This window comes from Numida meleagris, chromosome 5 (assembly GCF_002078875.1).
Source record: "Numida meleagris isolate 19003 breed g44 Domestic line chromosome 5, NumMel1.0, whole genome shotgun sequence".
NCBI classification, from domain to species: domain Eukaryota; kingdom Metazoa; phylum Chordata; class Aves; order Galliformes; family Numididae; genus Numida; species Numida meleagris.
In genome coordinates, this window is record NC_034413.1 from 23,767,540 (window position 1) to 23,793,890 (window position 26,351).

At 42.2% G+C, this 26,351-nt stretch overlaps 1 protein-coding gene and 1 long non-coding RNA gene across 4 annotated transcripts in view; one reads left to right on the forward strand and one right to left on the reverse strand.

Moving 5' to 3' along the window:
* Window positions 1-9,173, reverse strand: part of ZCCHC24 (zinc finger CCHC-type containing 24) — a 106,230-nt gene extending 97,057 nt beyond the window's left edge. The window contains exon 1 of the mRNA XM_021399068.1: window positions 8,791-9,173. Within this exon, the coding sequence (XP_021254743.1) occupies window positions 8,791-9,030 (240 nt within the window). The 5' untranslated portion in view covers window positions 9,031-9,173. The remainder of the gene's footprint in view (window positions 1-8,790) is intronic.
* LOC110399786 overlaps window positions 9,844-26,351 on the forward strand; it is a 37,715-nt gene continuing 21,207 nt past the window's right edge. The window contains exons 1-4 of one of the 3 annotated variants that reach the window (XR_002439403.1): window positions 9,844-14,566; window positions 14,929-15,097; window positions 19,949-20,084; window positions 20,462-20,613. This is a non-coding gene — a long non-coding RNA (uncharacterized LOC110399786). Of the gene's footprint in view, window positions 14,567-14,928; window positions 15,098-19,948; window positions 20,085-20,461; window positions 22,279-26,351 lie in introns of those variants that run through there. The other 2 variants (XR_002439404.1, XR_002439405.1) reach the window with 2 other exon arrangements.

Sequence of the window (26,351 nt, forward strand, 5' to 3'; positions counted from 1 at the left end):
ACACTCTGAATCAGATGTGATACAGCATAACTTCAAGTGCAAGCTGAGCTAGTCAACTTAAAACTTCACAGTCTACTTCCGATAAATTATAACATTTGAGTAACCTGGTTTCAAAGTAGACTGAAGGATTTTTATTTTTTTTTCCAGGTTGGGTCTGCTAGAGGAATGTATTGTTCTATTAAATTCAGTTGCAATGCACATTGGAGAAAGACGGCTGTAAGTACACCTCCATATTTCAAGGACTGCTGATGCTCAAATCCTGTTCTCCTACATGTACCTTACCAATCCCCCTTTTCAAGATGCAATGCTTGTACAATAGGTTATTTGCTTTCCATTCAACCGCAGGTATCCTCAGCCCTAATGAACACATGCGTGTAGGTGTCTGGCAGGCTGGCTTAGTGCAAAGAAATGCAGGTTCCTCCTCCCAAGCTCTTCCTAGCCCCTGCTACAACCTCAAACAAGTTTAGAAATCTCCCAGGTTGGTAGGAGAAGCCTATGGGAGCAAGATGATCCCTCTAAAATGTTTGTTTGGTTGGCAGTTAGCTGGATGAGATGTAAATATAGATGGCCAGATTCCTGAGATCCTTCTAGGGCATTGCACTTGCGTTCATTCAAAAGAGACACCAAATCCTGCCTTGTGTTTGGAGTAGGTGTGGGTGGTCTTCTTATATAATAGGAACATAAACATCTGCTTTGGATATGAGAGCAGGGGCCATGGACCACATAGAATTTCTGTGGACCACGTGGGTATTTGCTTATCATCAAACCAAATCTTGGGAGACAGAAAGTATATTTCCTAAGATGCAGGTTTGGGAAGATCATGCAGCAGTTCTCAGTGGATACATAAGAATCGAGGAAGAGGCCTACAGGATGCTTCTAAAATATATCCTACTCTAAGTACTGGACTTGCTTGCTCACAACAAAACCCATGACAGAAAGTAATGGGCTAGGCTTGTGGTATGTTAGAACTTGGTAACTTAAAATCCACCAAAACTCAAAACAACTGTGCTGGCCTGGCTAGTCAGCAAGGGACATAGATAAAAGCCAGTCCTCTTAACTTTTCCGAAGTGAATCTCTTTAATTTTAGGTTCTGGTTTTCGTAGATCACAGATTGTTTGCAACATTTCCTGCAGGTCATTTTTTATTCCCAGGAAAAAACTGATCTGTGTTGTGACACTTATGAAATACTGTCTGTCTGAGTTATGTCAGAATTGTTGAGAGATTTGAATAGCTTTGTAAAACTTAATCAGTTCCTTTGCTCCATTATAACTTCTCTGGAACCCAGACAGAAACCAAAGCAAACCACAATGAAGCGAAGACTGAGATTCTTTCCATTTAATTTAATCATTTCATCGTGGCTTTCTAAAAGAGGAAAAAGGGGCAATGCAGGAGAGCAGCAAAACGGTCATTGGGCAGCTGGTAACTTCTTTGGGAAATGGAAACTGAGGAGAGACGCAAGCACCAGCAGTTACATTTCACCAAACCACTTGGAAGCTTTCAGGTGATACCCACTATTGCTTTTTAGGCGCATTTATAACTATACGTATAGTTTTCTTTAAAAAGAAAAACACAAACATTTGCTTTGGTTTCTATGCAAATACATCTTATCGATTATGTATGATTAGCTTTGCAATATCTGTGCCTGGATCTTTGTGCATCTGCATCAAGTAAGAACTTAAGTGGCCCACTTAAAATTGGAATTAGAAAACCTCTCTTTGCCTTCATCCTCACCTAGTGACTGTCAATTATGCGAGCTCTTCTAAACTTTTAAACTTAAAAACCAGCACCACTGCTAAGGGTTACTTGCTATCCCGCAGTTCCACAAAATCCCTTAAACAAAATATTGGAGGGTTACCTTGGCTTTTGAATAAAATCATACTTTTGTACACCTCTTCTATTCACTTAATAAATTTCTTAAGTAAATACATCGGTTCAAGTAAGATTTGCCTGTCTGGTGGTTTATGCAGTTTGCTGGAGAAGGGTCTTCCTTTTCTATTCTGAGTAACTGAGTCTGTGTCTACAGAGTAAAAGAGGAAAGGATGAGAAACATTACCCTACAGAGTTGATCACCCCTTTGTTTGGGTGCTTTGGCATAGAAGGCACTGTAAAATAACTGAAAACTTTATGTACAAAATAGAATTGTAGTAAGAGTTTTGTATGCTTTTGCCTCTGACTGTTTGGGTGGGTTTTTTTGTTTTGTTTCTCTTCTCTTTTGTGTACTTCTGGGCAAGCTTTTCAAGACATGGATGTATTTCTGAGACAAAAAGTGAGTACCTATTCTCTTTGCTCTTTTCAGTTAGGAGTATGTGTATATACAATATCCCAAGGGATTTCTAAGATTTGGCAATAATTTTCTACTAACTGGGAAGAATTCATATAATTGTTTTATTTTCTATGTCTAGCTTAAAAAAAAAAAAGATAGTAAACAGGAACGCCCATATCTCTTCTCTGCATGACCTGATATATGTTTAGCAATCAATATTTTAGCTCTTGACAGCTTTTCAAACAGAGTTCAGCCTTTGATGTAGTGCTATGTGGCTAAGTAGTTCTGGTTTCAAGAACCAACTGTAAGTCACATCTGAACTAGCTAACATTTAGAGGCAGAGCTGATGTGCTACAGAGCTGCAGCTGCATTGGTTTCAGGTGTGGAGATGGTAAGGGGGTAACAGAAGAGGCTCTGGCTGCTGGACTGACTTCAGCACATCACTAGCAGGTTGCTTCTGTGAGGCTTCTGCTGTCCTTGAATTGTTTTTCCTCAGGATTCCTTACCTGAACAACTCTGCTTGGAGTATTTGTGGTTTAGAAAAGTTAAATTTTTTCTTTTTATTAAAGATGTAGAATTTTTAAAGCCACATCTAGAAGATAGAAATGGAAGAGGCTGACAGGTACAATCACTTGGCTTTCTCTCTTAGACAGAATGTAGGTCTTATTTTCAGATTCCACATCATCTAAAACCTTCATGGTTTTACGGCTTATGTATTTTGTGCTGGTTTTAGTTCTCCTCCCTGTCCTGAGTAAAAAAGTGTTTTCCAAAGACAGAAGCAGCAAAGCAGGAGGCTGTGGTTGTAGTAGGAATGGGCTGGGGGGGGGAAAATACTTCTGGACTTGAAATCCCTCTCGATACTCACCTGAACTTTGAATCTTACAGCACGCACCAAACAGGAGTTGGAAATACATTAGTTGTATTCTGTGCTTAAAGCCTCAGATCTAACAGCTGGGGGTGTGAAATCTGCACTTTCTGTGCTGAGGCAGTGCTTTCTAAATGTCTTTGGAGCCAGCTGCAGAGGAGGACAGAGGCTGACATACTAAAGACTCCAGAAGTCTGCTGGCTCAGAAGTCCAGCTCCTGCTGGAATCCCTTGCAAGAATTCATGCAAGGAAGAAGCGCCTTAAACAGTGCAAGTACCAGTATACCTTGTTGGGCGTGTATATAGAAGTAATTACACTTTAAAAGCTTGAATCATATGCGTATGCTGACAGCAAAGGCTTGCAGGCAGCCTCTCAACTTTAAACATTACTGGTTTGGTTTGGGTTTTTGCTTTAACCTAAAATTATTCTCACTAGCAGGAGCAGACAGATATCTTAGGAGTGATGGATTGAAAAATGATGATTTGGCTTCAGTTAGCTGACAGCACTGCACTAGTTTTTCTTACTCCTTTGTCATCAGATGTATGAGTAGGAAGAAGGAAACACATGTTGGTTTTCTCTTTATTTTCTTTCTTTTTAAATACCTCTTGCAAAACCACAGAAAAGCCTTTGCACCTGGGAAGGAGACAGAGGGGACAATGCACCTGAACAGCCAATTAACTTCTTGAAAAGCAGTCTGAAGGCAGCTGTGACTTTGTGTAGTCACAGGATATCTGTGAGGTTCAACCAGAATCAGAGAGCAGAAGTGCCCCCAACACAAGAATTGCTGAGCTACTGCCTTCCCAATAATGCTGGTAAAAGGATAAGGCCACTGAGGTGTTAGCACTTGCACAGAATAACAAAACCATAGAGTAGCCTGAGTTGGAAGGGATCCATAAAGATCAGTCCAACTCTTATGGTTTCATTGGAGGTGACAAACAATACTGAGAAAAATAAAGATAAGGAGATCAATGAAATCATAATCACTACTACTAAAGGATTTTTCAAGAGGAGTTTACAACAGGCAGTCTTGGTGGGATGTTTAATTTTTCTGTAACACGGTCTATTTTCTTCTCAAAGATATGAAATTCCCAGTACTATAACTGTACTTGAATTGCTTATGTCAGGCTGCTAACGTTTTTAGGATAATGCATTGAAGATATAGTTGCTAGATCTTATTTGCAAACTTAGCTTTTTGAATATATGCTTTAAGTATTTAATTCTTTCTCTGTTTACATTTAAAAATAAAGAGCTAAATGTCTAAGCTTGAGAAATAGTACCATCTATGACTCTAGATGCAAGGGCTGGTTGAGGCCAGCAGTTAACCTGCCTTGCTGTTGCCTTTCTTCAGGTAAGAGAACCTTACTGCAGGAACAGTCCTGTGTGGTGTATTTGATGCTTTGTGGTGCTGCCCACTGTCTGACTGTGCTAAGGTCTGATCCTATTTTTTAAGGAAGAATAATAAATACAGGAACCAAAGTGCTTTTAAGGAGTTATTTTTAACATGGCTTCGTGACCTGTACTGCTCCACACTTAAAAAGGCTTAAATAAGAGGAGATAGCTGTTGTTGTTTAGTCTGCAGCAGAGAAATGAGGAATCCTAGCTGAGCACACTAAGCACTGTGTGGACACAGATACGCACTGCGGTACGGTGACCAAGGATAGACCAGAGAACGGGGTAATCAGAAGTGTAGCAGAGCTTACAGTGATTTCTGTTATTCCCTATCTCTGCTATATTTGCCTTAGGACCTCCCCGGCTACAAGCAGCTTCTCACAAGGTGTTTTGTCTCTAGTTCTTTGTTCGTGGCTACTGTCAGAAATCTGACAGTTCATTTAATGGGACAGTGATCTGATACCGCATGGCGATCCCCCATTCTCTTAGTAGCAGAAGAATACAGAGAAATGTTTTTTATCTTACCATTACCCCTCAAATTAACCCACCTAGGCTAAAGAACAAATTTTACTTTGTAAAGTATCAAGGTAGTGTGTATGCCCAGAAGTCTATGAAAGACAGACAGTAAACAGGATTGCCTTATATAAGCTGTGTGTTCTGTAGAAATGCCAGCATCCTTCCATAAATGTTCCTGTTCTTGCGTGTGTTTAATTATTTTTTTTTTGGGGGGGGGGAAGGGGGAAGTGGTCTTTAACATCTATGTGTGTTTGTATGTGTATATACATGACGATGACATATATAACTTTTCTTCTCTGGGAGGCTGCCTGATAAGCAGCACTGATTCCAATGCTTCTGTTCCACTGGGGTTTCAGCATTTTTTGCCATACTAAACTTTTTTTTTTTTTTTAATTCTCCAAATTCTCCTTCCTTCCTTTGTGATCTGCTCTTTAATGCAACCAACTGAATTAGCTCATGTTTTCTCATTCCCAATTAGTTCCCCCCTTGATGGTAAGGAATGGGTCTGGAAGTCCCTGAGCCAAAAGCATTAACTACTTCTCAAAAACAGTGATTATTTTCTAATTCAAAACATGCAGTTATTTTTGCTCAAGTATGAACTGCTTTCGATCTGGAAAGCGGCTGCTGTGGAGGTTTCTGGAAGGAATTCCCCTCTTGGAAAGACATTCAAAATATTGTACATGGGCAAAGAATTCATTAGGACTCAGGCTCCTTCTCATGTAAATATTGGCCTGTGCTGGAATTAGCACTCTGTGTCCAAAGGAACACGTTTCATTATACTATGGTAACTTTGAGTTACTTGTGGCTGGCTCCTAATTGAAGTCAGCACTGATTTAGTAGGAAGCCTACTGTGAGAGTAGGAAAATGCCATAGGACCCTATTGCACCATTATTCTGGGTTTCTCAATTATACCACTCAGGGACACAAAGCCACAGTTACCTGGCTGTGTCTCAAATGCCTTAAGTCCCATGTAGCCAGCCCCACAACAAAACCTCAGATATTTGGCTCTGATGGATGGTGTTAGAATGAGGGTGGAGTTCAGTTCAATAGCCAATTTAATGCATCTTAATGTTCTAACATGCTTTCTCTTCATATCTAGGACAACAAATGCTGCAGTAAAGTTTTATTTAAAGCAGATCTGTTTTTCAAAATGAGTCTTGCATATGGAACAAAACATTCATTGTCACTTTACTGTTTAAACCTTTATTATTGCTTTTTTTCTGGGTACAATGGGCTTTTATGCACGAAACAGCTGTGTTCATCATGTTTATTTAGAAGGCGTCCATTGTAGTGGAAGAAGTCTGGAGGAGAAAAATCTTGGTGAAGTGCAAGACTACCCTGTGGGTGCTGGCTTTTTTAATTTATTTATTTCTGTCCAGTTATTTGGTCAGCATGCAAGTCACATACACAGGCACTGCCATGCAGACTTGCAAACCCAGTATAACAGCAGCTTTCAGAAGTGCTGTTTTTCATTCTAAGCGATCTCCTCCAGAAATTTTCAATCGCGAGGCAACATACAAGACTCCTAACTATTTTATATCCTATGATCCTACCATTTCTCAATCTGCTGCTATTTTAGCTGCTCATTAGGTCACTTTCCAAATATTGTGTACAGCTATGTGTCAATCATTGTCACAGCCCAGCTCCAGGCTAAGCCAATCCAGGACAAAACTGGGAGGAAAAAAATGCCAGCCAAAGCAAGCACTGTGCAGAAAACAGTCAACGATTTAACTGTGGAAGGCTACGTGTTTTCTAAAGATAGCATAAGCCCACTTGATGCACAAGTAGCACACAGCACTTCCTCCCCAAAATAGTTCTACACACTCAAAATACTTAGTTTATGCTGACTGGCACCTGCAAATAAACAGATGTTAGAATTTCAAGAACTAAGAGTGTGACACTAGGAAACTCTTGGGTAGCCCCTGCCTAAAAGCAGTTTAACTTACTTTCTGGAAGGGGCAGAGCATCTAGCATACGGACAGAACTTTTTCTACTGAGCAAGATCATGTCTAACACTTTCTAAACCTGCCAATGGAAGTAGCTGTATAAGCAGGCAGCATTAGCTGGGGGAGCTGAAAGCGTTCCCAGTTCCTTCAGTGCACACTTGGTAGGTGCTGCTGTGCTCGGGGAGGTGGCCATGCCCCTTCCCTCCTCCACAAGCATGAGTTGCATTAATACACAGCTCAGGTCAAGCCTGGAAGCAAAGACAAGACCTGTGGAAGATCCCTTCCCTCAGAGGGTAAGGAGTTGTGCCACAGTGTGGCCTGGGTGGCAGCTCCCTGCAGCAGAGTGTCCTGCCGACGGGTGGCACAGGTCTGCAGGGTGACCCAGGCAAGGCCTGGAGTGCCAGGGAGACAGTGCTCCGGGTGAGGGGGTAAAAGGGTGTGAGGGGAAAAATGAAGAGAAATGTGAACGAAGAGGAAAGGGAGAGAGTGTGGCAAAAGGATTAACTCCTACTTGTGAAGAGTGTAAGTAGAAACAGGAAAATGAACTCAGGAGAAACTTCAGGAAAACTTCTGGAGGCTGTTTCAGGGACTACATGCATGCATCCTTCATCTACTTGGTGCAGGTGGTTCTTTGTTTTGGTGTTTTCTTCCCTCTTTCTCCCCAGAAGAATGAGCTGCAGTGAGCACAGCTTACCATGAGTGCACCAGCCCCAGGGCTGGGCAGCGTCCTGCTTTGGACAGGGTTCATATAGCTGAACCTGGCTCTCACGGCTGCTTGGGGAGCACAGAGCTCTCACTTGGCACTGAGTAGCAAAACCTAGCTGGTAAAAGGGGGCTGCGATATGCTGCCCGTTCCAGCAAAATTGATGTGCTGCGAAGGCTGCGTGTTCCTACATCAAGTATTCTGTGTTATGCTTGCTAACGGTGCATTGCGCTGACTGGGTTGTGACTTATATGCTCTCAAAAGTAGTTTGTTTTGAGACTGGATGTCTTTGCAAGATTCTTAAGCAAGAAATGATTTCTAGTTAAGGAAAAAAGAATGTGTATACAGCTTGAGCTCCTCACTGCTAACAGCTGTAATAGGGGGACTTGGGAATTTGAGCTGTTTTCGATGAAGAACCCTTTCACTGATGGATTAGAAATAGGTATTTTGACACTTCTGAAGCCTGTGCTGGGAGGACTTAGAAATGTCCCTGTCTGGGAAGCGCTCAGGAGGCTGGGCACAGCACTCCAAACCCTCACCCAGTGCAGCCACCATAGAAAGCCTGAGGCGAGAGCCCTCCACAGGGCACAGCACTGCTGTTTGGAGGGTTTTAGCTGCTGTGCACCAGCGGAGACCCCCCCATTGCAGAAGCGCTTGACCCCAACAACTTCCTGTGGCAAGGCGCTCTGCAGCAGATTGTCTTTGCCTGCCCCAGAGTTATTTAATTTCCTTCCCTTGGGTCCCTACGGCCCCTTCTTGCCTGACAAAACACACGCTCAACTTTTTTGCTTTTGTCACGTCCCTTCTTATACTTTCTTAGCCTATCCATGTAGATATAAAAGTGATTTAGTGAATAGAGCTCGAGAGAAGAAAGTAATTTAAATATCACTTTTAAATAGAGGGGGCACTTCTTGTTGTTAGCAGGGACACAGCGTCTGTCCCTCCACCTCCTCCACGCTTCTGGCAGCGGGGCGGTCAGATCCCGGTAACCATTTACCACACTGTCAACATGGGTTAGCGGGACAGCGGCGTGGGGCAGCGTCCCCGCGGTCCCCCGTGGGGCGGAAGGCGGCCGAGGGCTCGGCATCATGGCGGTTGGGGCACTCACCTCGCTGCGCTGGAGCTGGAAGAAGCTGTTGAGATAGCTGGAGCTGAGCGATGAGCCCAGCTCCGGAGGGCTCTTGGTGTAGCCGAGGTCGGGGTGCTGCGAGGAGGAGGGCTCGGGGCGGAAGGCATCGAAGGCGCTGGCCTGGTGCGTGTCTTGCAGCGAGAGATAGACCCAGTTGAGGAGCTGGGCGGGCTGGTACACGGACGCGGCGCTGGTGTCGATGGCTGACAACAAGCTCATCTTTTCCCCGAGCGGCGGCCGCCTCCGAGCTGTCGCTCCCGCTCCGGCCGCGTCCCCGTCCCCGCGCGGGCCGCCTCCTCCCGCCACCCAGAGGACGGGCCGGGGGCTCGCCGCTCCCCGCTCGCTGCCCTACGGCCCGCGGAGCCCGCCCAGCCCCAGCGCTCCGCGCCGCACAGGCATCGCTGCCGCCGCCCGCGGGCCGCGCAGGAAACTTTCCGCGCTCAGCTCCGGGCCCCGCTATCTGTCTTTATTCCCACTCCCGCAGGCACGGCCGGGGAGGAGCTGCCGGCGCTCCCATACGCCTCCCGCCCGCCGCGGGGTGCGGGGCCGGGCGGGGCCCTGATCCGGCCGCCTCCGCGCCCGCCCCGGCCCGGTGTCCCCGCACGGGGCGCGCCGGCGGGCGGGTTCGCTCGGCCCGGGGCTTCCTTTTCCTCTTTCCTGCGGCAGCTGCCGCACGCGCGGCCGGCCCCGGGGCTGTTCGCTCGGGGCCGTTGCGGAGCGGGCGAGCTGCCCTCGGTGTCCCGGCGTCCCGCCCCCGCTCCTTGCTGGGATCCGCGGCACGAGGTGCCCGCTCGTTCGCACTCTGCCAGAGGCGCAGTTTACAGAAGCTCTCTGGCTGCGAGCGGTGCCAGGCCCTGCTGAGGGCCAGGGTTTCCCAAATAAGGTGGCGAGCGTGCCGTGTTCCGCTGGAACCCCGCGAGGCTGCCCTGGCCCCGGGCCGCGCCGAGGTAACGCCGCGGCCTTTTAAGGAGTCGGGAGCACAGGGGGGTGATGGACGGTCGTGCTCTTTGGAAGGAGCCTGAGCGGTAAGCTGGTGCTTCCCAACAGAAGTTCCAAAAAAACAAAAAAAAAAAAAAAAAACCCAGCACCTTCGTTACTTAGATAAAATAAAAATCAGACCTTTGAAATTTCAAAGTTGGCACCCAGGTTTGCCATAATGAGTCACACATCTCTGTTATGTTGGAGGAAAAAGCACTGTACTGAATGCAATGGGAAATGCAGGTTGGCGTGCACACAGCGATGACTCGTCAGCTGCAAACTCGACAGGTGGATGCACCTTTCTGCTGAAAGCAGGCAGTTAGCTGCACAGCTGTCCCCTTCAGGAGCGTGAGCGAAGGCAAAGATTGTAACCCCCCAGAGCTGCAAAGCCAAGTCAGATTTGGAACAACTGGAAGCAACTTGAACTCCTTTAATGGTGCTAATATGTATATTTATTTTAGAAGAGAAAGTTCTTGCAGCGTGAATCCAATCTACTCACTCATGAGCTCTTTGTTCACAAGCAAACTTAAACAGTTGCATAAGGTATTATTCAAACAAAAAAGTTTGAACTAAGATTAATGACTTAATAAATTATGGATGAGGATTTTACAGTATTTGCTGGTAAATGGAAAACAAATGAGGAATACAGCTCGTGTGTGCAGAGCTCGCATATCTGGTAGGGGGTAATAGTCATGTCAGGGCAAGGGAACCAGGCCGGAGCTCTCGATTTGCAGTTGTGGACTTGTGTAAGCATACGAATTCCTTCCTTAAATACACTTTGCATTTTTTATCTCTTCCTTCTTTTACCTGATAAATTAACAAAACACACTTTCATTTGATGGCTCCACTGTTCCCTCTGTAATGACACAGTGGAGCTCAAGGTTGCTCTGAGCAAGCAGGAAAGAGAATGTAGCAGGGTTCCTGGAGTGATGCAGAGTGGCTGAGGTTGTACAAAGTCTCAGGAGTGCTTTGGGTATGTTTGCAATTCCCCCTGGCAGTAGGCGGTGGATTCTGGTACCCATGCGGGGGATTGAGTGAATTGAATAAGTGCTTTGTTCAGCCAAGCATCAAGAAAGGGAAAGACTGCAAATGCCTTTGCTGTGAGTGATTCAACCAAGGAGTGCTCATGATGAGAGAGGTGGGTCTCACCCTGGTCTGCTGCTGCAGCCTTTTCTGGAAAATAGTTTCTGTGGAAGCCCTCCTCTCTTTCTGAGTTGAATACCGCTCTTAGCTTAGCAAAATACCACTACCACATTTGCAGATGTCTAGTGATCATCAAGATGATGACTTTTTCCTTGCAAGTCTCCTCCTTGTTCACTTCTAGAAGTCATAGATTGAAGAGAGGATGAGTGCAATGGTCACTGTAGCGAATGTGTCACAGCTGAGGAAAAGAATGCTGTGAAGATCAATTCTGTCAGTTATTACCTGAAAGGTGCAGGGGAGAACTATCCCATGAGACAGCCCAATGGCAGCAAGATGCCTTTAGCACATGTGCACAGTTCCTATTGATCACGTTGTGCTGGAATGTAAGCAACATCAGTTGTGTGAATTGCACATCAGCTGCATAGTGCTGGAGCAGTGGTTGGTTTATCCTCCCAGTCTTACTCGTGTGTAGTGCTAATGAAGTCAGAAAGCAACCAGAACTGTAACGTGAAACTTTAAATGGTTTGCATGGCTTATGTGACTTGGTAATAGTCTTGAAAGAGGTCAAAGTCAAATGTGCAGAGAGAATTCAGCCCCTTTGCCCCAGTCCTGTTCCCCAAGCAGCAGATCACTGTGTAATTTATTAGTGTCATATAGCTGCTCACCTCAATGAGCTAGGCCTCTTGCAGCTGCTCTCTGCCCAAGGAATTTTTGCAAGAGTGAGGAACAGTATTGTCAACTTCTGGCCAAGAATCACGTCATTAATCCAAGTAATCACGTTCCTGCTTTCAGTGTTCATACCTTTAGAAGGTATGCAGCCATTAAGCTGCTCTGTGCTTCATAGGTGTGTGTTTATGTTAGGATTTTGTTTGTTTGTTTAATGATATTGCATATTTTAAAAATGGATGCACCCTACTAGAAAATGTCCTAGATTTTTAAAAGGATCTTGGCCTGATTTGCTGTCATCTTAGTTTAGCTCCATATTAGATGGGGTTCCGAGGGCAAGATGGAAGTAACATCTAAACGTGGCAGTAAGAGCGGAGAGCTTGAGCCTATCACTAAATCTTCTACTCTGTGTAACCCGGACACACGCAGTGCAATGGGCCTCTCAGCTGTAGCACAGCAGGAATATTCTAAGTGAAGTTTTTTCTTGTGCTACAGCAGAGATTCTTACCTTATGAAATAATTTAGCCATGCTATGGAAATAATACTTAAGCACTCTTCAGATTATGAGAAGGCATTTCAGTTTTACAGTTGTAAAAGTGTAACAGTGCATCTTCACGTGATGTTGCTCAGATCTGGATGTCAGACACTTGTGCTTGCTACGTAGGTAGGACAGTTCTGCTGCCAGAAACAAAGCACAGCATAAACCAAGCGTTGTGAAAGTGAGTCTAGGACATGTAACCTAGTGTTAGGTACAGAAGTCAAAATGCCTGCTTTCTTTCTCTAAGCAGAAGTGATGTAGAAGTGCTCCTCCTCCTAGAGCTTTGACTTAGAAAGTTCTGGAAATGAATGAATATGAATTTAAAGCTTATCATCTGTAGTATTTTAGTAAACACATACCATATGCAATACTGATTTGTTGTGGGTAGTGTGCCAAGCACAGCTCCTCTAAGGCTGCCTAAAACCACAAAGTGGGTAATTGCTGTAACAGACCTTCGCTGAGCACATGGTTCTGCACCTGGCCAGCTTATGGTTTCAAGTCTTGGGGCCTCCCCACTCGCTCTAGGTTACATGTCTGTGCATTGCTGAATAATTGCATGAAAACTGTAGTTGATATGAGTAGCTGTATGAGGAATACTGCTTTCAGTGGTTTGGGTTTTTTTGAAGAAGGGGGTGTTTTTGTTTTGGTTTGGCTTTGCATTGTTCTACAAAGCTCTCTGCTGACTCTTCAGCTGCTGGACAGACTTCTGAAGTGTTCTGTTTATGTGACATTAAAAGACAGGAGGCCTTGTCTGTACTGCTGATCTAAAAGTTCGGCATCCCTGACCAAAGCAGTATCTGAGGCATCATATCCCCTTTCTTAGACCATCCTATCCCCTTGCTCCCGCTTGTTTCAGGAAAGGCAGCAGGGTAGAAGGGAGGGAGGGGAGATACAGGCGCAGCAGCAGCCCCTGTGCCCTGCCCAAGGTGCCTTCCTTGAGACCTCAGCGGGTGCTGGCATCCCCAGCCAGGGAGCAGCACATTGTTCTGCCAACAGATATAAATGGCTCTGAGTTTGCCCATTGTGGCAGAACAAGGCTAAAGGAAGGAGGAGAGCAGTGGCAGGAAGGAGAAGAAAACAGCAGAGATAAAGATGAATGAAAGGGTGATGAACAGATGGCATGGTTCAGCACTGGATAATAAGAGAAGAAGGAACAAGTGGGACCTACTAACCAAGTGATGTGATGGGATTGGAGCTGCAATTTGATTTTCAGTAGTGGGCTGTCTGCCTGTTGTGGAAGTAGTGACTGCCTTAGGTCAGCTTGGCTCTGGGAGTAGTGTTTTGTCCATGGCCTGCAAGCTGGGTGGCACTGCAGCTGTTTCACAGACTGTCACTGCCTCCTGCTTTAATGCCGCACTCTCACTGGTTTCTTCTCTGTGCCTTCTTTACATACTCAGCTCTATTGGAAATTTTACTTTTTCTGTGTTATCCCAGATTTCCGTGAGGTTGGGTAACAGAACAAGGGTTTAGTTTTTTCACTGGAGTGTATGCATTTCATTCACTGGGACTTCTGGGGCTGTGGTGATTCTAGACCGGGCATTTCTCACGTTTAGCCCTATCCCCGTTCCAGGAAAGCTTGTTTCCTGGTTACTTTGAGTTGACACAGTATTTATATCGGCATCGGAAAGTCTCCAAGGAGGTTTCAGGCACTTCTTTACGTAAAAGGAATGAACTGCAGGCACTTGAAGACAAGAGATTTTGTTTTCATGTCCTAGAATGTGGTTCTTTGTCTCAGGTAAGGTCTCTCTCTTTGCTTCAGTCAGCATACCTCACATACCTGTGAAATTTCTGAGAAGTTCTAGAAACTGTCTTACCTACATCACCTGGCTCTGAGTTGTCTGATACTGGCAATGCCTGCTTACAGCTCTGAAAACGGACACCCAACACCATCTCATCAAGGGCCCAAAGTCATCAGCTTTTATGTCTGATGTCATATTGGGTCTTGGATCAGTTCTGTTATAGGGCTTCATGAGGACAATTACATTGCTGCAGGCATAAATATGACTAAGCTGTTCTGGTATAGAACTTTATATATGTACATTTATCAGTTATTGGTAAAAGCAGTTGTTTTCTTCATTTCCTCTATGCCATCCTAGGAGAGAAAAATGAAGCTATAGCGGAGATTACAGAAAATAAGTATAGGTAGTTATGCTGTAAGGAAAAATATACCTCACTCTACTGATGTAAAGTTGGAATATTTTGAGCAATACCATTCTTCTAGAAAGTTTGGGGGATTTTTTTTGTTTGGTTGGTTGTTTTCTTGTGTGTGTTTGTTTGTTTGTTTTGCTTTGCCTATTAACTTGAAATTTAGTTTTTATTCTCTGCGTGGATTTGGACGCCTCTGCAAAGCCTTACAATGCACCTGCTGAGATGAGGCTGGTACCAAGCCACACATCCTGACCTGACCCTTTCCCATCCACATTCAGTCAGGTGAGTAACTTTCCCCACATAAAGGGTTGAACAAGCCTGCTAGTGTCTCTGTCTTATGCTCAGCTGTCAATTTGAAGGTGTTAACATGCATCACCTGGTCCTGCAAGGATGGGATTAGTCAAGCATATCATTACCACTAATAACTTGTTGAATGAAAAGTGAAAATGAAAGCTGAGGAAATCTGCTAGGACGTAACAGCTCCAAAATTAACTTTCCAGTATTTCTGTCTTATGGAATGTCCTATTTGCCAGGAAACGTGAAGAACCAATGAACAGATGGTGTATTTTTTGACAAAACAGTGTGGGGTTCATTTTCCTGCTGTTGCTGTTGATTGCACCTTGTTCTCTGCCCTCTTATCTCAGCCAGCCCACAGGCCAGGGCCAGCTGTGCAACTGCGGAAGCCCTTTTCCAGTCAACGTGCCCATGTCGTGGCCTCTGCCACAGAACCACTGTCTCTGTGGAAAGAACACTCATCCTCATTCATGCTTTCGGAGCTGCTTCTTAAATATGTGTCAAAACTGAATTGCTCAGGTAAGTAAGCATATTGAGAAATCGGGGGAATATCTTGGTATAATCCTAATGCTTACCTTACAGAGCATGAAAAAAGATCTTGTGTGGTTTTATATTGAGAAAATATAAATGATGGATAGAAAACCTGATTTTCAATCTTTTTGTGATGGCTTCCCTCTATGCTAATTGTCTTCTCCGTCTCAAGGGGGAACACCTTTCAGGAGGGTGGCGTTAACTCAGAAGCACCAATGACATACGGATGATGTCAAAGTGCTGCAGGTTCCTGCCATTGCTAAATTCCAGCTTTCTTAATGGCACAGTTATGTACTGTATGCACAAAAACCACGTTTCCCATCCTTCAGCAAAACATTTAATAAAGAAATACTTTCAATATTTATAGTTTACTTTCATGCAATCACTGTTGTGTTTTGAATGAAGGAGAGGGTGGTGAGTGAGTGTTCAGTGGCTGCTAAGTGGCCTGTGTTTATTCCTTCTCTTAAAAATAATGTTAGGAATGGGTTTTTATATACTGTGTTGAGAAATAGGTAACTGTCAAGCACAGATTACTTCCAAGTAAGAAATGCCCATTCTGTTTCTGTAGTCAGAAAGTATGGGTACGAGCTGTTGTCCCTCATTAACAAGAGCCAGAGGGGCTGCAGAGAAACTTAATGTTCTGGCTAATTGCTGGAGTAATGTCCTACACGCTACCCATTTTGCTTCCAGCGTAAACATGTGCATTCTGACTCTATTTATATGAAAGCACAGCAAAGTGTGGATGACACACCTCCACACTGAGGCCCAGCACAGGAAGGGGTCATGCTTTTCAGCCAGATTCTTTCTAGGTCACTAGTGCCTTGAATGAAGATGTCAGTATCCTGCATCTGTTCTCGTATCTTGCCAGATGTCTCGAGGTGAGATAAGAGGAATCATGCAGCTAAGGAAAAAATTTATCTGTGCTGTGTTTTTTTGTGTGTCAGCTAAAAAAAAGAAAGCAGGCCTCCCTTGGCAAACTGAAGGCTATGAAGAGGTTTCACTTGGCTTGATTTACCTATATTTACTAAAGAATATAACAATATACTAGAAATAATATCCTTTGTTTAACTTCTTTTAAACCTTTTCCCTTGCTGATCTGAAAATATGAGTGTGCTGCAAATATTGCCAAAATTATGATTCTCTTAAAAATCTTTTGAAAAGAACTGACAATGACAGCTAATATCCCCAGTAAAATGTTGTGGTTTGGCTTTGATTTGTGGTTGACTGTGGCTAGAGTGGCAGCTGGAGGTGCAATTTGCAGAAGTACTTCCAAAATTATGATTCATTTTCAGTTGTAGTTGGACAGATTGAACTGGGTTCAGGCTTGCTTTCATTCTCTATTCTGAAATACCTGTGTCTTGTACTGCTTCTGTATTTCAAAGGTTCTCTTGTTCTCTCCACCATCATAGTTATGCGATTGTAATTCTTTCATAAAGAATGGCTCTAGAAGGCCGATAAATAATTCATGGCATACCCCCTAAATATCTGCTTTCTGGATAGCTTGAAGGCTGTATGTTAGCAAGAGGCTTGGGTTACATTGGGACATTTTTTAACTGACAGTCACACTTTTAAAATGAATAATTGTGTTTGATCATAATAGCAGCCAGGCTGCAAGGACTAATAAATTCCACTGAGTTACCAGAGATATAGCTTAGTCTCCTTGGAATCCATAATGCATTTTTAATCGGACTATTGTGGCTCCATGGTACCTGCATATTCCATTGAAAGTTTGAAAAACTTTCTATATAATTCAATAGAAACCTAAAGAGTCATATATCCTTCTTGGGTTTCTTGAACTTATTTTCTTGGCTTATGGTAACTCCCAGAGACTAGAGAAAAGGCTTCACTTTTTTGACCTGCTTGTTTAGTCATTTGCTTTCCCTCACTGAACTTTCCCTTATCAGTAAACCCTTTGTTCCCTCTCTTGCTCTGTAACGATTTGAGTGCTTGTTGTTTTGAAAGCCTTTTTGGGGGAGTAACACTCCAACTAACACTGCAACTGGTTGGATAACATATAAGGTTATGTCTGCTCTAGCAAGTACTGTGGCTATTTCTAAAGGAAGGTCAGTGGGTCTGGTATCCACACTACTCATTTCAGGGTGGTTTTTTTTTTTCTCAGAACAAATCTAGTTTTGCTAAGTGGACTGAATGCCCTGTAGTAGACAGAGCACATTTCAGCCCAGGCTTCTGATTATGGCATGTTGTGTGTGCTCTGACATGAATAAAAACAGGGCAAGGGAGAACAGTTACAAGATTTACTAAGGGAATGTTAAAAAATTGTTTAAAAATGTTAAAATCCAGCAGTTCTCTAGTTGCACCTACCTGGGAGCAGTGCATGAACTAAACTGTTCCTGTGGCTAGCTCTTTGGAGAAGGTGCAGCATGTCTGTATTTCTTCTGAGATGGTCTTGGGACTGACAGCAAATTCCTGGCGTTTCCCTCCCACTCGTTCAGGATGGATTACAGCGGTGTTCTCTCGCAGCTTTTTTTTTTTTTTAATGCTTTCTTCCCTGTGAAAGTTGAAGGAAGGCTATCAGCTCAGCATAATTGTTAATAAGAGTTTCAAAATCACAAGCTGTCCCTGCTGTCATTTTTGCAGGACATGGAATACTGTATGAATCCTTGCCACATTGGCATTCCAGCAGTCACAAAGCATTTCTGTGAACAGCTTGTCTTTGCTCATATTCCTATGCTTCCTCCATTATGTAGTTTATTTATCACTTCTGCAAGGCCTCTGAAAGGATCCATGCTATGAATAATGACCCAACTTAGTCCTGATAATCACTTATTTGCCTGGAGTGGAATCAAAACTATGCATTATTTGACACAGGACACTAAACAGCCATCAAGTCAGGATTTTGTCAGTGATGTGGAGAAAGTTTAAACTAACAAGGGCAGAGGAAAATGATCCTATGTTATTCTCTTCAGGTTCTATAAGTAATGTTTTTCTTTAATGACTGTCAGCTGAATGTTACTCCAGAATTACTAGCTATTTTATCAATATATTATAAGGGTGAGTGTACCCACCTGAAAAGTGTTACAAAACTGGGTAGGTACATAAGCTGAACAACTTGACTGTGGGTAACAGTGGCCCCATGGCAGACAGAGCCAGCCAAAGCTGTGACCTAGAATTTTGTATTCGAGCCACTAAACCACATAGCAACAATTTGATGAGTGTTCTTTCACAATGGGGAAGCTGGAAATACATTCTCTCCCTTGAAAAAAAATGTTCTACATTTGGGATGCAGAGTTCTACCCTGCCTTTTCCACTGAAACAAGAAAAATATGTCAGTATGTATTAAAAAAAAAAAAAGAAAAATGAAAATCCTAGATAGCTGGGCAATTCTGATTTTTTTTTTTTTTTTTTTTTTGTTCCATTGAGTTTTGACTAAAATCTGGACATATGAAGAATGTTTCTCCTTTAGGTCATTGAACTGCTTATTTCTGAGCTGGATCTTGCCCCTTTCTCTGGGCTGGAAGGATGACGTCTTCTGAACCATTCCCTCTACCCTGTCTTGCAACACAAGTTTAAGGGGAATGGTTTCCTCTGCTTATTCGGATTTAAGAGTGGCTGTGTTTTGAGTGACGGGCACTACTGGGGATGTGTAAAAGCCTTTATTTCTTTTCTTTTTACACTTTTCAGGCAGTGTTGTCAAGTTGCAGCTCTCTTAAGAGTGAGAAAGAACAGCACTGCAAAGCAGTGACTTTAAAGAGCCTGGCTGCCTTTTGGCACCTGGTTGCTGGAGATGGAATGTGTTTAAAACCTTAAGCCCCCTCCAGCTGTCTGTGCTATACTTGTGGAAAACAACAATAATGCTTTTCCTATTCTTCCTAGGGCCAACTACGTCTATTACAGTCAAGTAACCAAACAGCATAATCTAGGACTGATATCCCTTCAAGCTAAACAGGGCACCATGGGAAGGGAAGGAAAACCAAAATGTTGGGCTGTGGCTCGGCTTTGCTTGGCCACTCATGTGCTTGTGGCTTCCCAGCGCCTGCCCAGGCCCTGCTGTTCCAGGGATAAGACAGTGATTTATTACAAGCTTTGTACTTTAAACAGTTTTTCATTTAAAGTTCTGCTCTTACTGTCCAACTTCTCCTCTTGCAGCAGTGAAGGTACAGGCTACACTTGAGGGGAGTATTGTTATTTCTGTGGGATATTATTTAAAATTTAAAAAAAAAGTAAAAAAAGAAAACCACCCTAGCTTGTGGTGAATGCTTTGTTTGCAAACCATTTTCCTACATTTTATGTGGAATACCTCCAGCTCCCTCTTTTGCCGTGGCTGTGACACGTTCCCAGAACTAATAAGCCCCTCTTTTTTCCAACAAGAGGAAGGCTCTGGGCCTGCTATAATTGCTCCCAACATCCTGACTCTACCTGGAGTGCTTCCATCTCCTGGAACAAGTCCAGTGTCTGCTCTGCAAACCACAGTGTGCATAGCTTTGGTTGTTAAAAATATTAAAGATTTACTTTTTTAAATGTACCTGTATAAGAGTTCAAGCATTGACAGTTCCTGCTAGTATATGAAGCAGATTTATTTGGTTTTGACTTTACGCTTGATGCCCATTAACATTTTACTTTAAGGATTTTATTTTACGAGGTTGATAAATCTTTAATAACCTTAATCTTTGTGTATTTTTGCATAGTAACCTTTTAGGTATTTATAGTGCATTTCAGTACAAGACACCACAGAATGTACTTTTCCTCTTAATTCCTCCTTGTTCCTCTGCTTCTCTTTGGATGAGTATTGCTTTGTGTATTTGTTTACCCTGGCAGATTTGGTATAAGTATTTCCAGATTTGTATTTGCAAGTGATTTTTACTTTTTTTCTTTTTTTAGAACAATGGCAACTTTGAATTCCCAAGTGAAAAATGCTGTGTGGCTGAGAGGCTCATATTAACTTTACAGCAGAGCAGAACTCCCAGCTCCTTCTGCAAGCGAAGTGTGAGAAATGTGGACATGTAGGTTACAGCAGGTATGAGACCTGCTGCCCACAGGATCCCGAGCGGGGCTGAGGCAGGCTTGGCATGGTCTTGTGACAATGGGGGCAGCTGCTGGGTTTCATGAATGGGAGTGGCTCTGAGCACTTTGTCTCCCAATTTCTTTTGCAGAAAAATAGCAGGTAGCTCTGAAAATGTAGTGTCTGGTTTCCACTTCTTGCAGGCTGGATGTGAACTAGTGACCTGGCTCACAAGTTCAGAGGTGTTAGCCCCATTAAACTTATTTTTCCTTTTAAAATGGCACAGACCAAAAGCAAACAAAGAACACAAGGTTGAGTAAGTCATTGCTTATATACTGTGCCACTAGAGCACTGGATTTGTTTACTTTTCATATTTTCTCTTTTGCATTTAGCTGCTGCTGTGTTGCCATCAGCATCTTGATCAGCACTGGGACATCCTGGCCTGCCCAGCACACCCCCCGGGCTGTGGGGGCTCAGGCACGGTGTGAAGCTCTCTGCCCAGGCTGGCCTTGCAGGGTGCGTGGTATTTTCCTTTCAGCTGGATGTAAGTGATTGTTTGCATGGAGCCTCTGCTGAGAAGCCTTGGGAGGAGGAGAACAGAACTGAAATGCACTTTTCATCAACTCTGCATATTCATATACATCTGTGTACTCAGAAAAATACCCAGTGGTTTATGCTGCCAACAAAAACAGCTGTATATAATGAATAGCCAATCCTTCCTATATACTACTCCAATATACTGCTCCCATATGACCTACAGCATAAAAAATATTTGTAGAAAGGACTTGGCAAATAATTTTGAGAAGTTAATACATCTGAAAAAAGATATGACAAAATTAAACAAAAAAATAAATTGAAATTAATTACTGGGTTTTACTTGAGGAATTCTCTCCTTCAGAAGTTTCATTTCACTACTGTTCTATTTTCCAATCTTATAAATATATCAATAGTATAATTCATAAATGGAGATTTGATTATTCTGGTATTCATTTTTTATCATCTGTGAAGAGTGGATTTCATTTTTATGTTATTTCTACTGTAGAAGGTATTTGTATGTATGTCTCTGGCTACATGTGTATGCTCACAGCTAGTTATTTTCCTTACTCATGTTTAGGAGAGAACTCTTCACAATGCCTTTTGAAAAGCACTCCAATTCTATTGTTGCCTGTTTTGTTAGCTTATTAATGTATTGAAATAGTTGAAGGAGGGAGCAGATTTTCTTTAAAGAAACCATACTGCTTTGAACAGTTGGCACTTTCTGTCTCAGTGTTGCGCTATGCTGCCCTTAATAACTTCTCACTAGTTTCCCACTAAAAAGTTTGTGATTATTATAAATGAATGATTTATTATAGACTGCTGTTACTTACTATGGTCAGGTATTTCATGCAGTACATCTTGGAATTGACTGAAGCTATGTACTCTGACACAAACTTTCTCCAAGTACACATATTGTTGCATCTGTCTGACCTGTTTACAACACAAATCAAGACAGCATTCGAAAGAAGATTCAGAGATTTAGGGGAAAAAATGGAAGGAACGGTAAAAGGTGGTCTGGATTATTTTAAAAATGGGTTATTTGAAATAACAAACAAATATAGCTTGCGAGCGTGATGCTTCAAGGAGAAATTTGCAAGTACAAAATTCAAAGCAATTGTTAAACTGTCATGTTTGTTGTCAGAATAGATTTTTTAAATTGTTAGTTCTTTTCTCTAGAAACTTGCAAAATAGTTTTGTCTCATTTGAAGCAGACAATACCTAGATTTGCTGCCTTCTGCTTCAGACTGTACCTGACTTAAGGATGAAGTGGGAATCACTCAGACTTTACCCACTAGGAGTTACTGTGATTAGTTATTGCCAATTTCTTTGTCCTCAGGCTTAAAAAATGGGTATTGGGATGGTGCCTCCCAGTCATTTGCTTTGGCCAGTGGTTACTTAAGGCCCAGTGATTCTGTTTCTTGCTCTATGTGTGCAGTAAGTTAATATCCTGGAAGGGTCTTGATGGTCTGTCAGCAGTTCATGCAGCTATTCCTTCTGAGCTTTCACTCAACATAAAGCATGATCTAAGTATAATGCTCTGTCGTGAGTTTTTTGTTAAATTTTATTTTCAGTAATTTAGGATTAGGTCAGATTCTGTGGAAGATGATGTACAAATTAGACCAAAAAAAATCAGTTCCTAATTTTTGACAGTAAAGGACCATTTTACCAACAATTTTGTTTTATCTTATTTTCACTTGACTATATTGTCCAATATCTAACACATCATATTGGATTTTGAGATGTAGCTCAAGTTAGCTTCACTTTGAGAATTTGTTCAAAGCTCCCTGTATTTACTGTTAATCTGGAGATCACTGGGGATACTTTAGGGAATTCGTGATTCAGATGGCTCTGTGCCTGACCTATTATTATTATTATTATTTGTGTATCTTGCTCTACCGTTTTGAAAATAGTCATTGGCTAAATCTCCTAGTCACATCCTTCGGTGCTAAAATAGCCTGAAATTTTAGCTACAGATTTCAAGCATTGCTAAATTGCATAGATGTTGAGATGAAGGGGTTTAGTTTAGCCTTGATTGTATAGGTCAGTGAAGATTATGTATTGGTAGAGTAATAAACCATAAATATTCATCCTTTGGCCAAGTCACAATGCAGATTATGTAGACAACAACTCAGCAGTATTTTTTCCCATTAGTAAACCACTGACCATAGTCTCGCTCTTATGGTACCACTCTTCTCCAGTGTGGTAATGTAATTCTAACAGTATTTGGTACACAGCATCTATGCAGCCCTGTGACTGTAACAAGGGAATGCACAAGCATTTGTGACGTGGAATTCTTGGCCACTCAGTTTTCTAAAAATATCAATAACTTTAGCTATGGTAGCAAATAGACAATGAATATCTGTATTTAAATAGTTGGACTAAAAAAATACTGCATCTATTTCTATAAATCTCTAAAGCACGCTGCTGAATCTTTGTTAATGTAGTGTAATCCCCTTGTAATTACCTATAGCGCTTGCTGAAGAAATGCAAATTTTTCAAAGTTTGTAATCAAAATCAAAACCAGGGTGAGTACAGCTCAATAGTTATGATGTAGAGACCTGAATTCTGGAGTCAATGCCATGTACTGATGCATGATTTCTCCCATACTTTTGCAGTAAATATATATATCTGATTGCTGCTCTGCAGGATGTTTAAAGCATGGTATGTCAGTAAAGCTTGTTGTTTGGAATGTGTTTCATATCAACAGCAGCTGTAATTTCGTTTTTCAGCTATAGTCAGGATTTAGAAACATTATCTCCTTTAGACTTGGATAACAAATCTGTAGGGAAAGGGCATTTCTACCAATCTCAGAAGATTGTTATATCTAGATTTATCACTGTCTGCAAAAAAATGTGAGATCTTGGAGGAGCACTCGCTAGAAATCTGAATTTTCAGAGCATGTTTTGGCTATTTTTCCACTTTTGATTCAGTGTCCAAACTTTTCCCCGTCTTTTGAGAGTTTGTTTTCATTGCTGCACCTGTCAATCTCTTTGTTTTCCCTCAAAATAATGTGATAAACTAAGAAATCTTAAACATTTCAGTTGCTGAAGTATCTTCTTGGACATGAAGCTTTGCAATGGCTGTTACTGCCTGGATTAAGAAGGAAGGCATTGTTGCTTAGAGAGCTCCCATAAATACTGTGTTGAAGCATCTCATAAAGAAAAATGCGTACTGGGAAAGAAATCAACAGTGATTCATTGATTTCTCACTATGCTTCTAAACTGTCTGTTTTCAGCTTCTAAATGAATCAATATACAGTAAAGTCCTGATCATGAAGAATAGCTACTGGTATGCAGCAGCACATCTTGCGGTTAGGACAAAGGATGGAAGTTGAGTTGAGCTGTGTTCCTGTTAGTCATTAAGCCATGGACTCACTCCATGGTCTTAGGAAAGCCACTTTGCTTCTTTGGCTCTTCAATTCCTTTGTCCACCTTTTCTAGTTCAGACTGTCTGACCGTGTTATCAGGGACTGTCTTTTGTCTTGTGACCTTTTGTCCTACAAGGCCCAACTGAACAGTCCATATATCTGTGCAGATCCCTTTTATTGTGTCCGTTGCTGCAGTCCTGTACAGGAGTTTCTAAGATCAGAATGGAACACATCACGTAGATTGGTGTTAATGGGATGTCTGTGGTTACCGTTGTCCTTCTTACCTTGAACTGCAGCTGTTTCAGTCTCTTGCATTCCACTTTTGATGAAAAGTAAGTTTATCAAGTGTCTTTATAGTCTAAATTTTCCTCCTACATTGAGGCTAAATACAGCCTCAAACTAATCAGTTCAGATGTTTGGGTAGCTTAAGCATAAACCCTTCCACTGAGAACATCCCATTTTGAAATCAATTTCATATGCATAAAAGTCATATGTGAAACGCTGTTGTGCATTGCTAGGTATGTTGGTAGCAGTCCAATTGGACAGGATTGGGGCGAAATGGGGCAGCTTCATGGCGCTGCTTCAGCTCAGAGTTGTGGGTGGGCTCTAGCTATGCCATGTGGCTTTTGTAGTACCTGCTATAAATAAACAACAAGCAGAGAAGGATTTGTAGGTGGTATTAGACATCAGTTTTTCTGTAATTGGAATCCTGGAAATGTTTACAACAGTGCTGCAAACACTTATATTGAAGAATAGCTAGCTTAGCTGAAGAGTCTTCTCATCTGCAGTACATGCAGCTGGATTTCCCAGCTGGATCGTGGTTAGGAAAAAATGTGACATGAAGATAGGGTAGTATGTTCACTTTCACTGTTATGTTGGTTGCAATATAGAGGAGCGGAAGGGAAAAACAAATTGTTTCCTGGAGTTATCAGGCAGATTAATTCCTTGGCTTGACAGATTTTGCTGAAGTATTTGTGTTTGAAAAGCTGTAGTCTGTTGTGAATAAGTGAAAGGTCCTTGCAAAGAAATAAACAAACAAAAAGCCCACAGCCGATCAGTTCTTGGTCACGTTTCAAGAAATCAAAAACACAGAGTATAGGTTTGCATCTGACCTGGGTGGTGCCTGGGTTTGCCCTGGCTGATCTCTCTGAAACTAATGGCAGAATCAAGGTCAGCAATCATCAACTGGAAAACTACAGCTATTAAAGAAATAAAGAATCCTGTGTATTGTGTGCAGAGAGCAGTGTTTGCCTTTTGGTAGTTGAATGCATTGAGGGATTACTTTCACCTATATACCACTTTATTGCCACTCATTTTGCTACTAAATTGCTTGGAGAAGAACTTCTAGGTGTGTAGATAGACTTCATGATGGGATCCTAGATATTTTCAAGCTCAGATACATATTTATTTACCAAGGTTGGCAGTAATATGTAGCTTTGCGCAGACGCAGAAGACGTGGTGATCTAAACCTAGATGTGGTTTCTTGTGAGCATTTTCCAGTCTGTTTTACTGATGTGCGCACCTTTCAATGTACTCAGTATTTTTCTTGGGAAGGAATAGAAAAAAAAAAAATATCCCTGTTATGTCTGTCAGTTGTCTACAAAAAGACTTAACTAATTTGTAGACCGCTCAGCCCTGAAACGTGATGCAGTTCCCTTGAGCTTGCATCTCAGTATTGTGCTCAAGCATTTCATTCTGTGCACTCACATTTCTTCCCTTCTACTGCTGCGATGGAGCAACCATATTAAAAATATACTTGATGCTACTGGATACCTCAGTGGGGTTTTGTGTAGAAGCGCGAGTCAAAACCTTCACCTCAAATGCTGGGAGGCAGGTCTACCTCTTCACAGAATTTAAAGCTGTCAGAGACTATGAAAATGTTTATTCCAACCAAATCTAGTACACAAGGCACAGAATTGTCCTATGAATCTTATGACTTTTCTAATATCTTTGGCCAGGAACTTCTTGATCTCAGAAAAACTCCAGCAGAGGTAGGGTATCAACCTTTTCCTTTGTAGCTGGTTCCAGCAGTTAGTTACCCTTTTCATTCAAAGTGGCCTCCGCCACTATTTACCCATTTGTTAGTTATCATTTATTTTGTTTTTCTGCAAGTAAAGAGGGTGAGTTGTTTTTGTTATGTTTTATTTTGTTTTGCTGGGGTTTTTTTTGTTTGTTTGATTGCTTTTAATTACACAGTTGTTTTTTCTATGGAAAGAATAATAGAATTGATTTATATTTATGTAATTTTTAAACTGGTTTTCTCCCTCCAGAAATTCCATTTTGTCAGCTGAAAAAGCAGAATGATATTTTCAAACAATTAACAAGCTATAAAGTGCTGGCTTGTGTTGTGCTATTGAAATTTAGGCTTTTTTCACTGT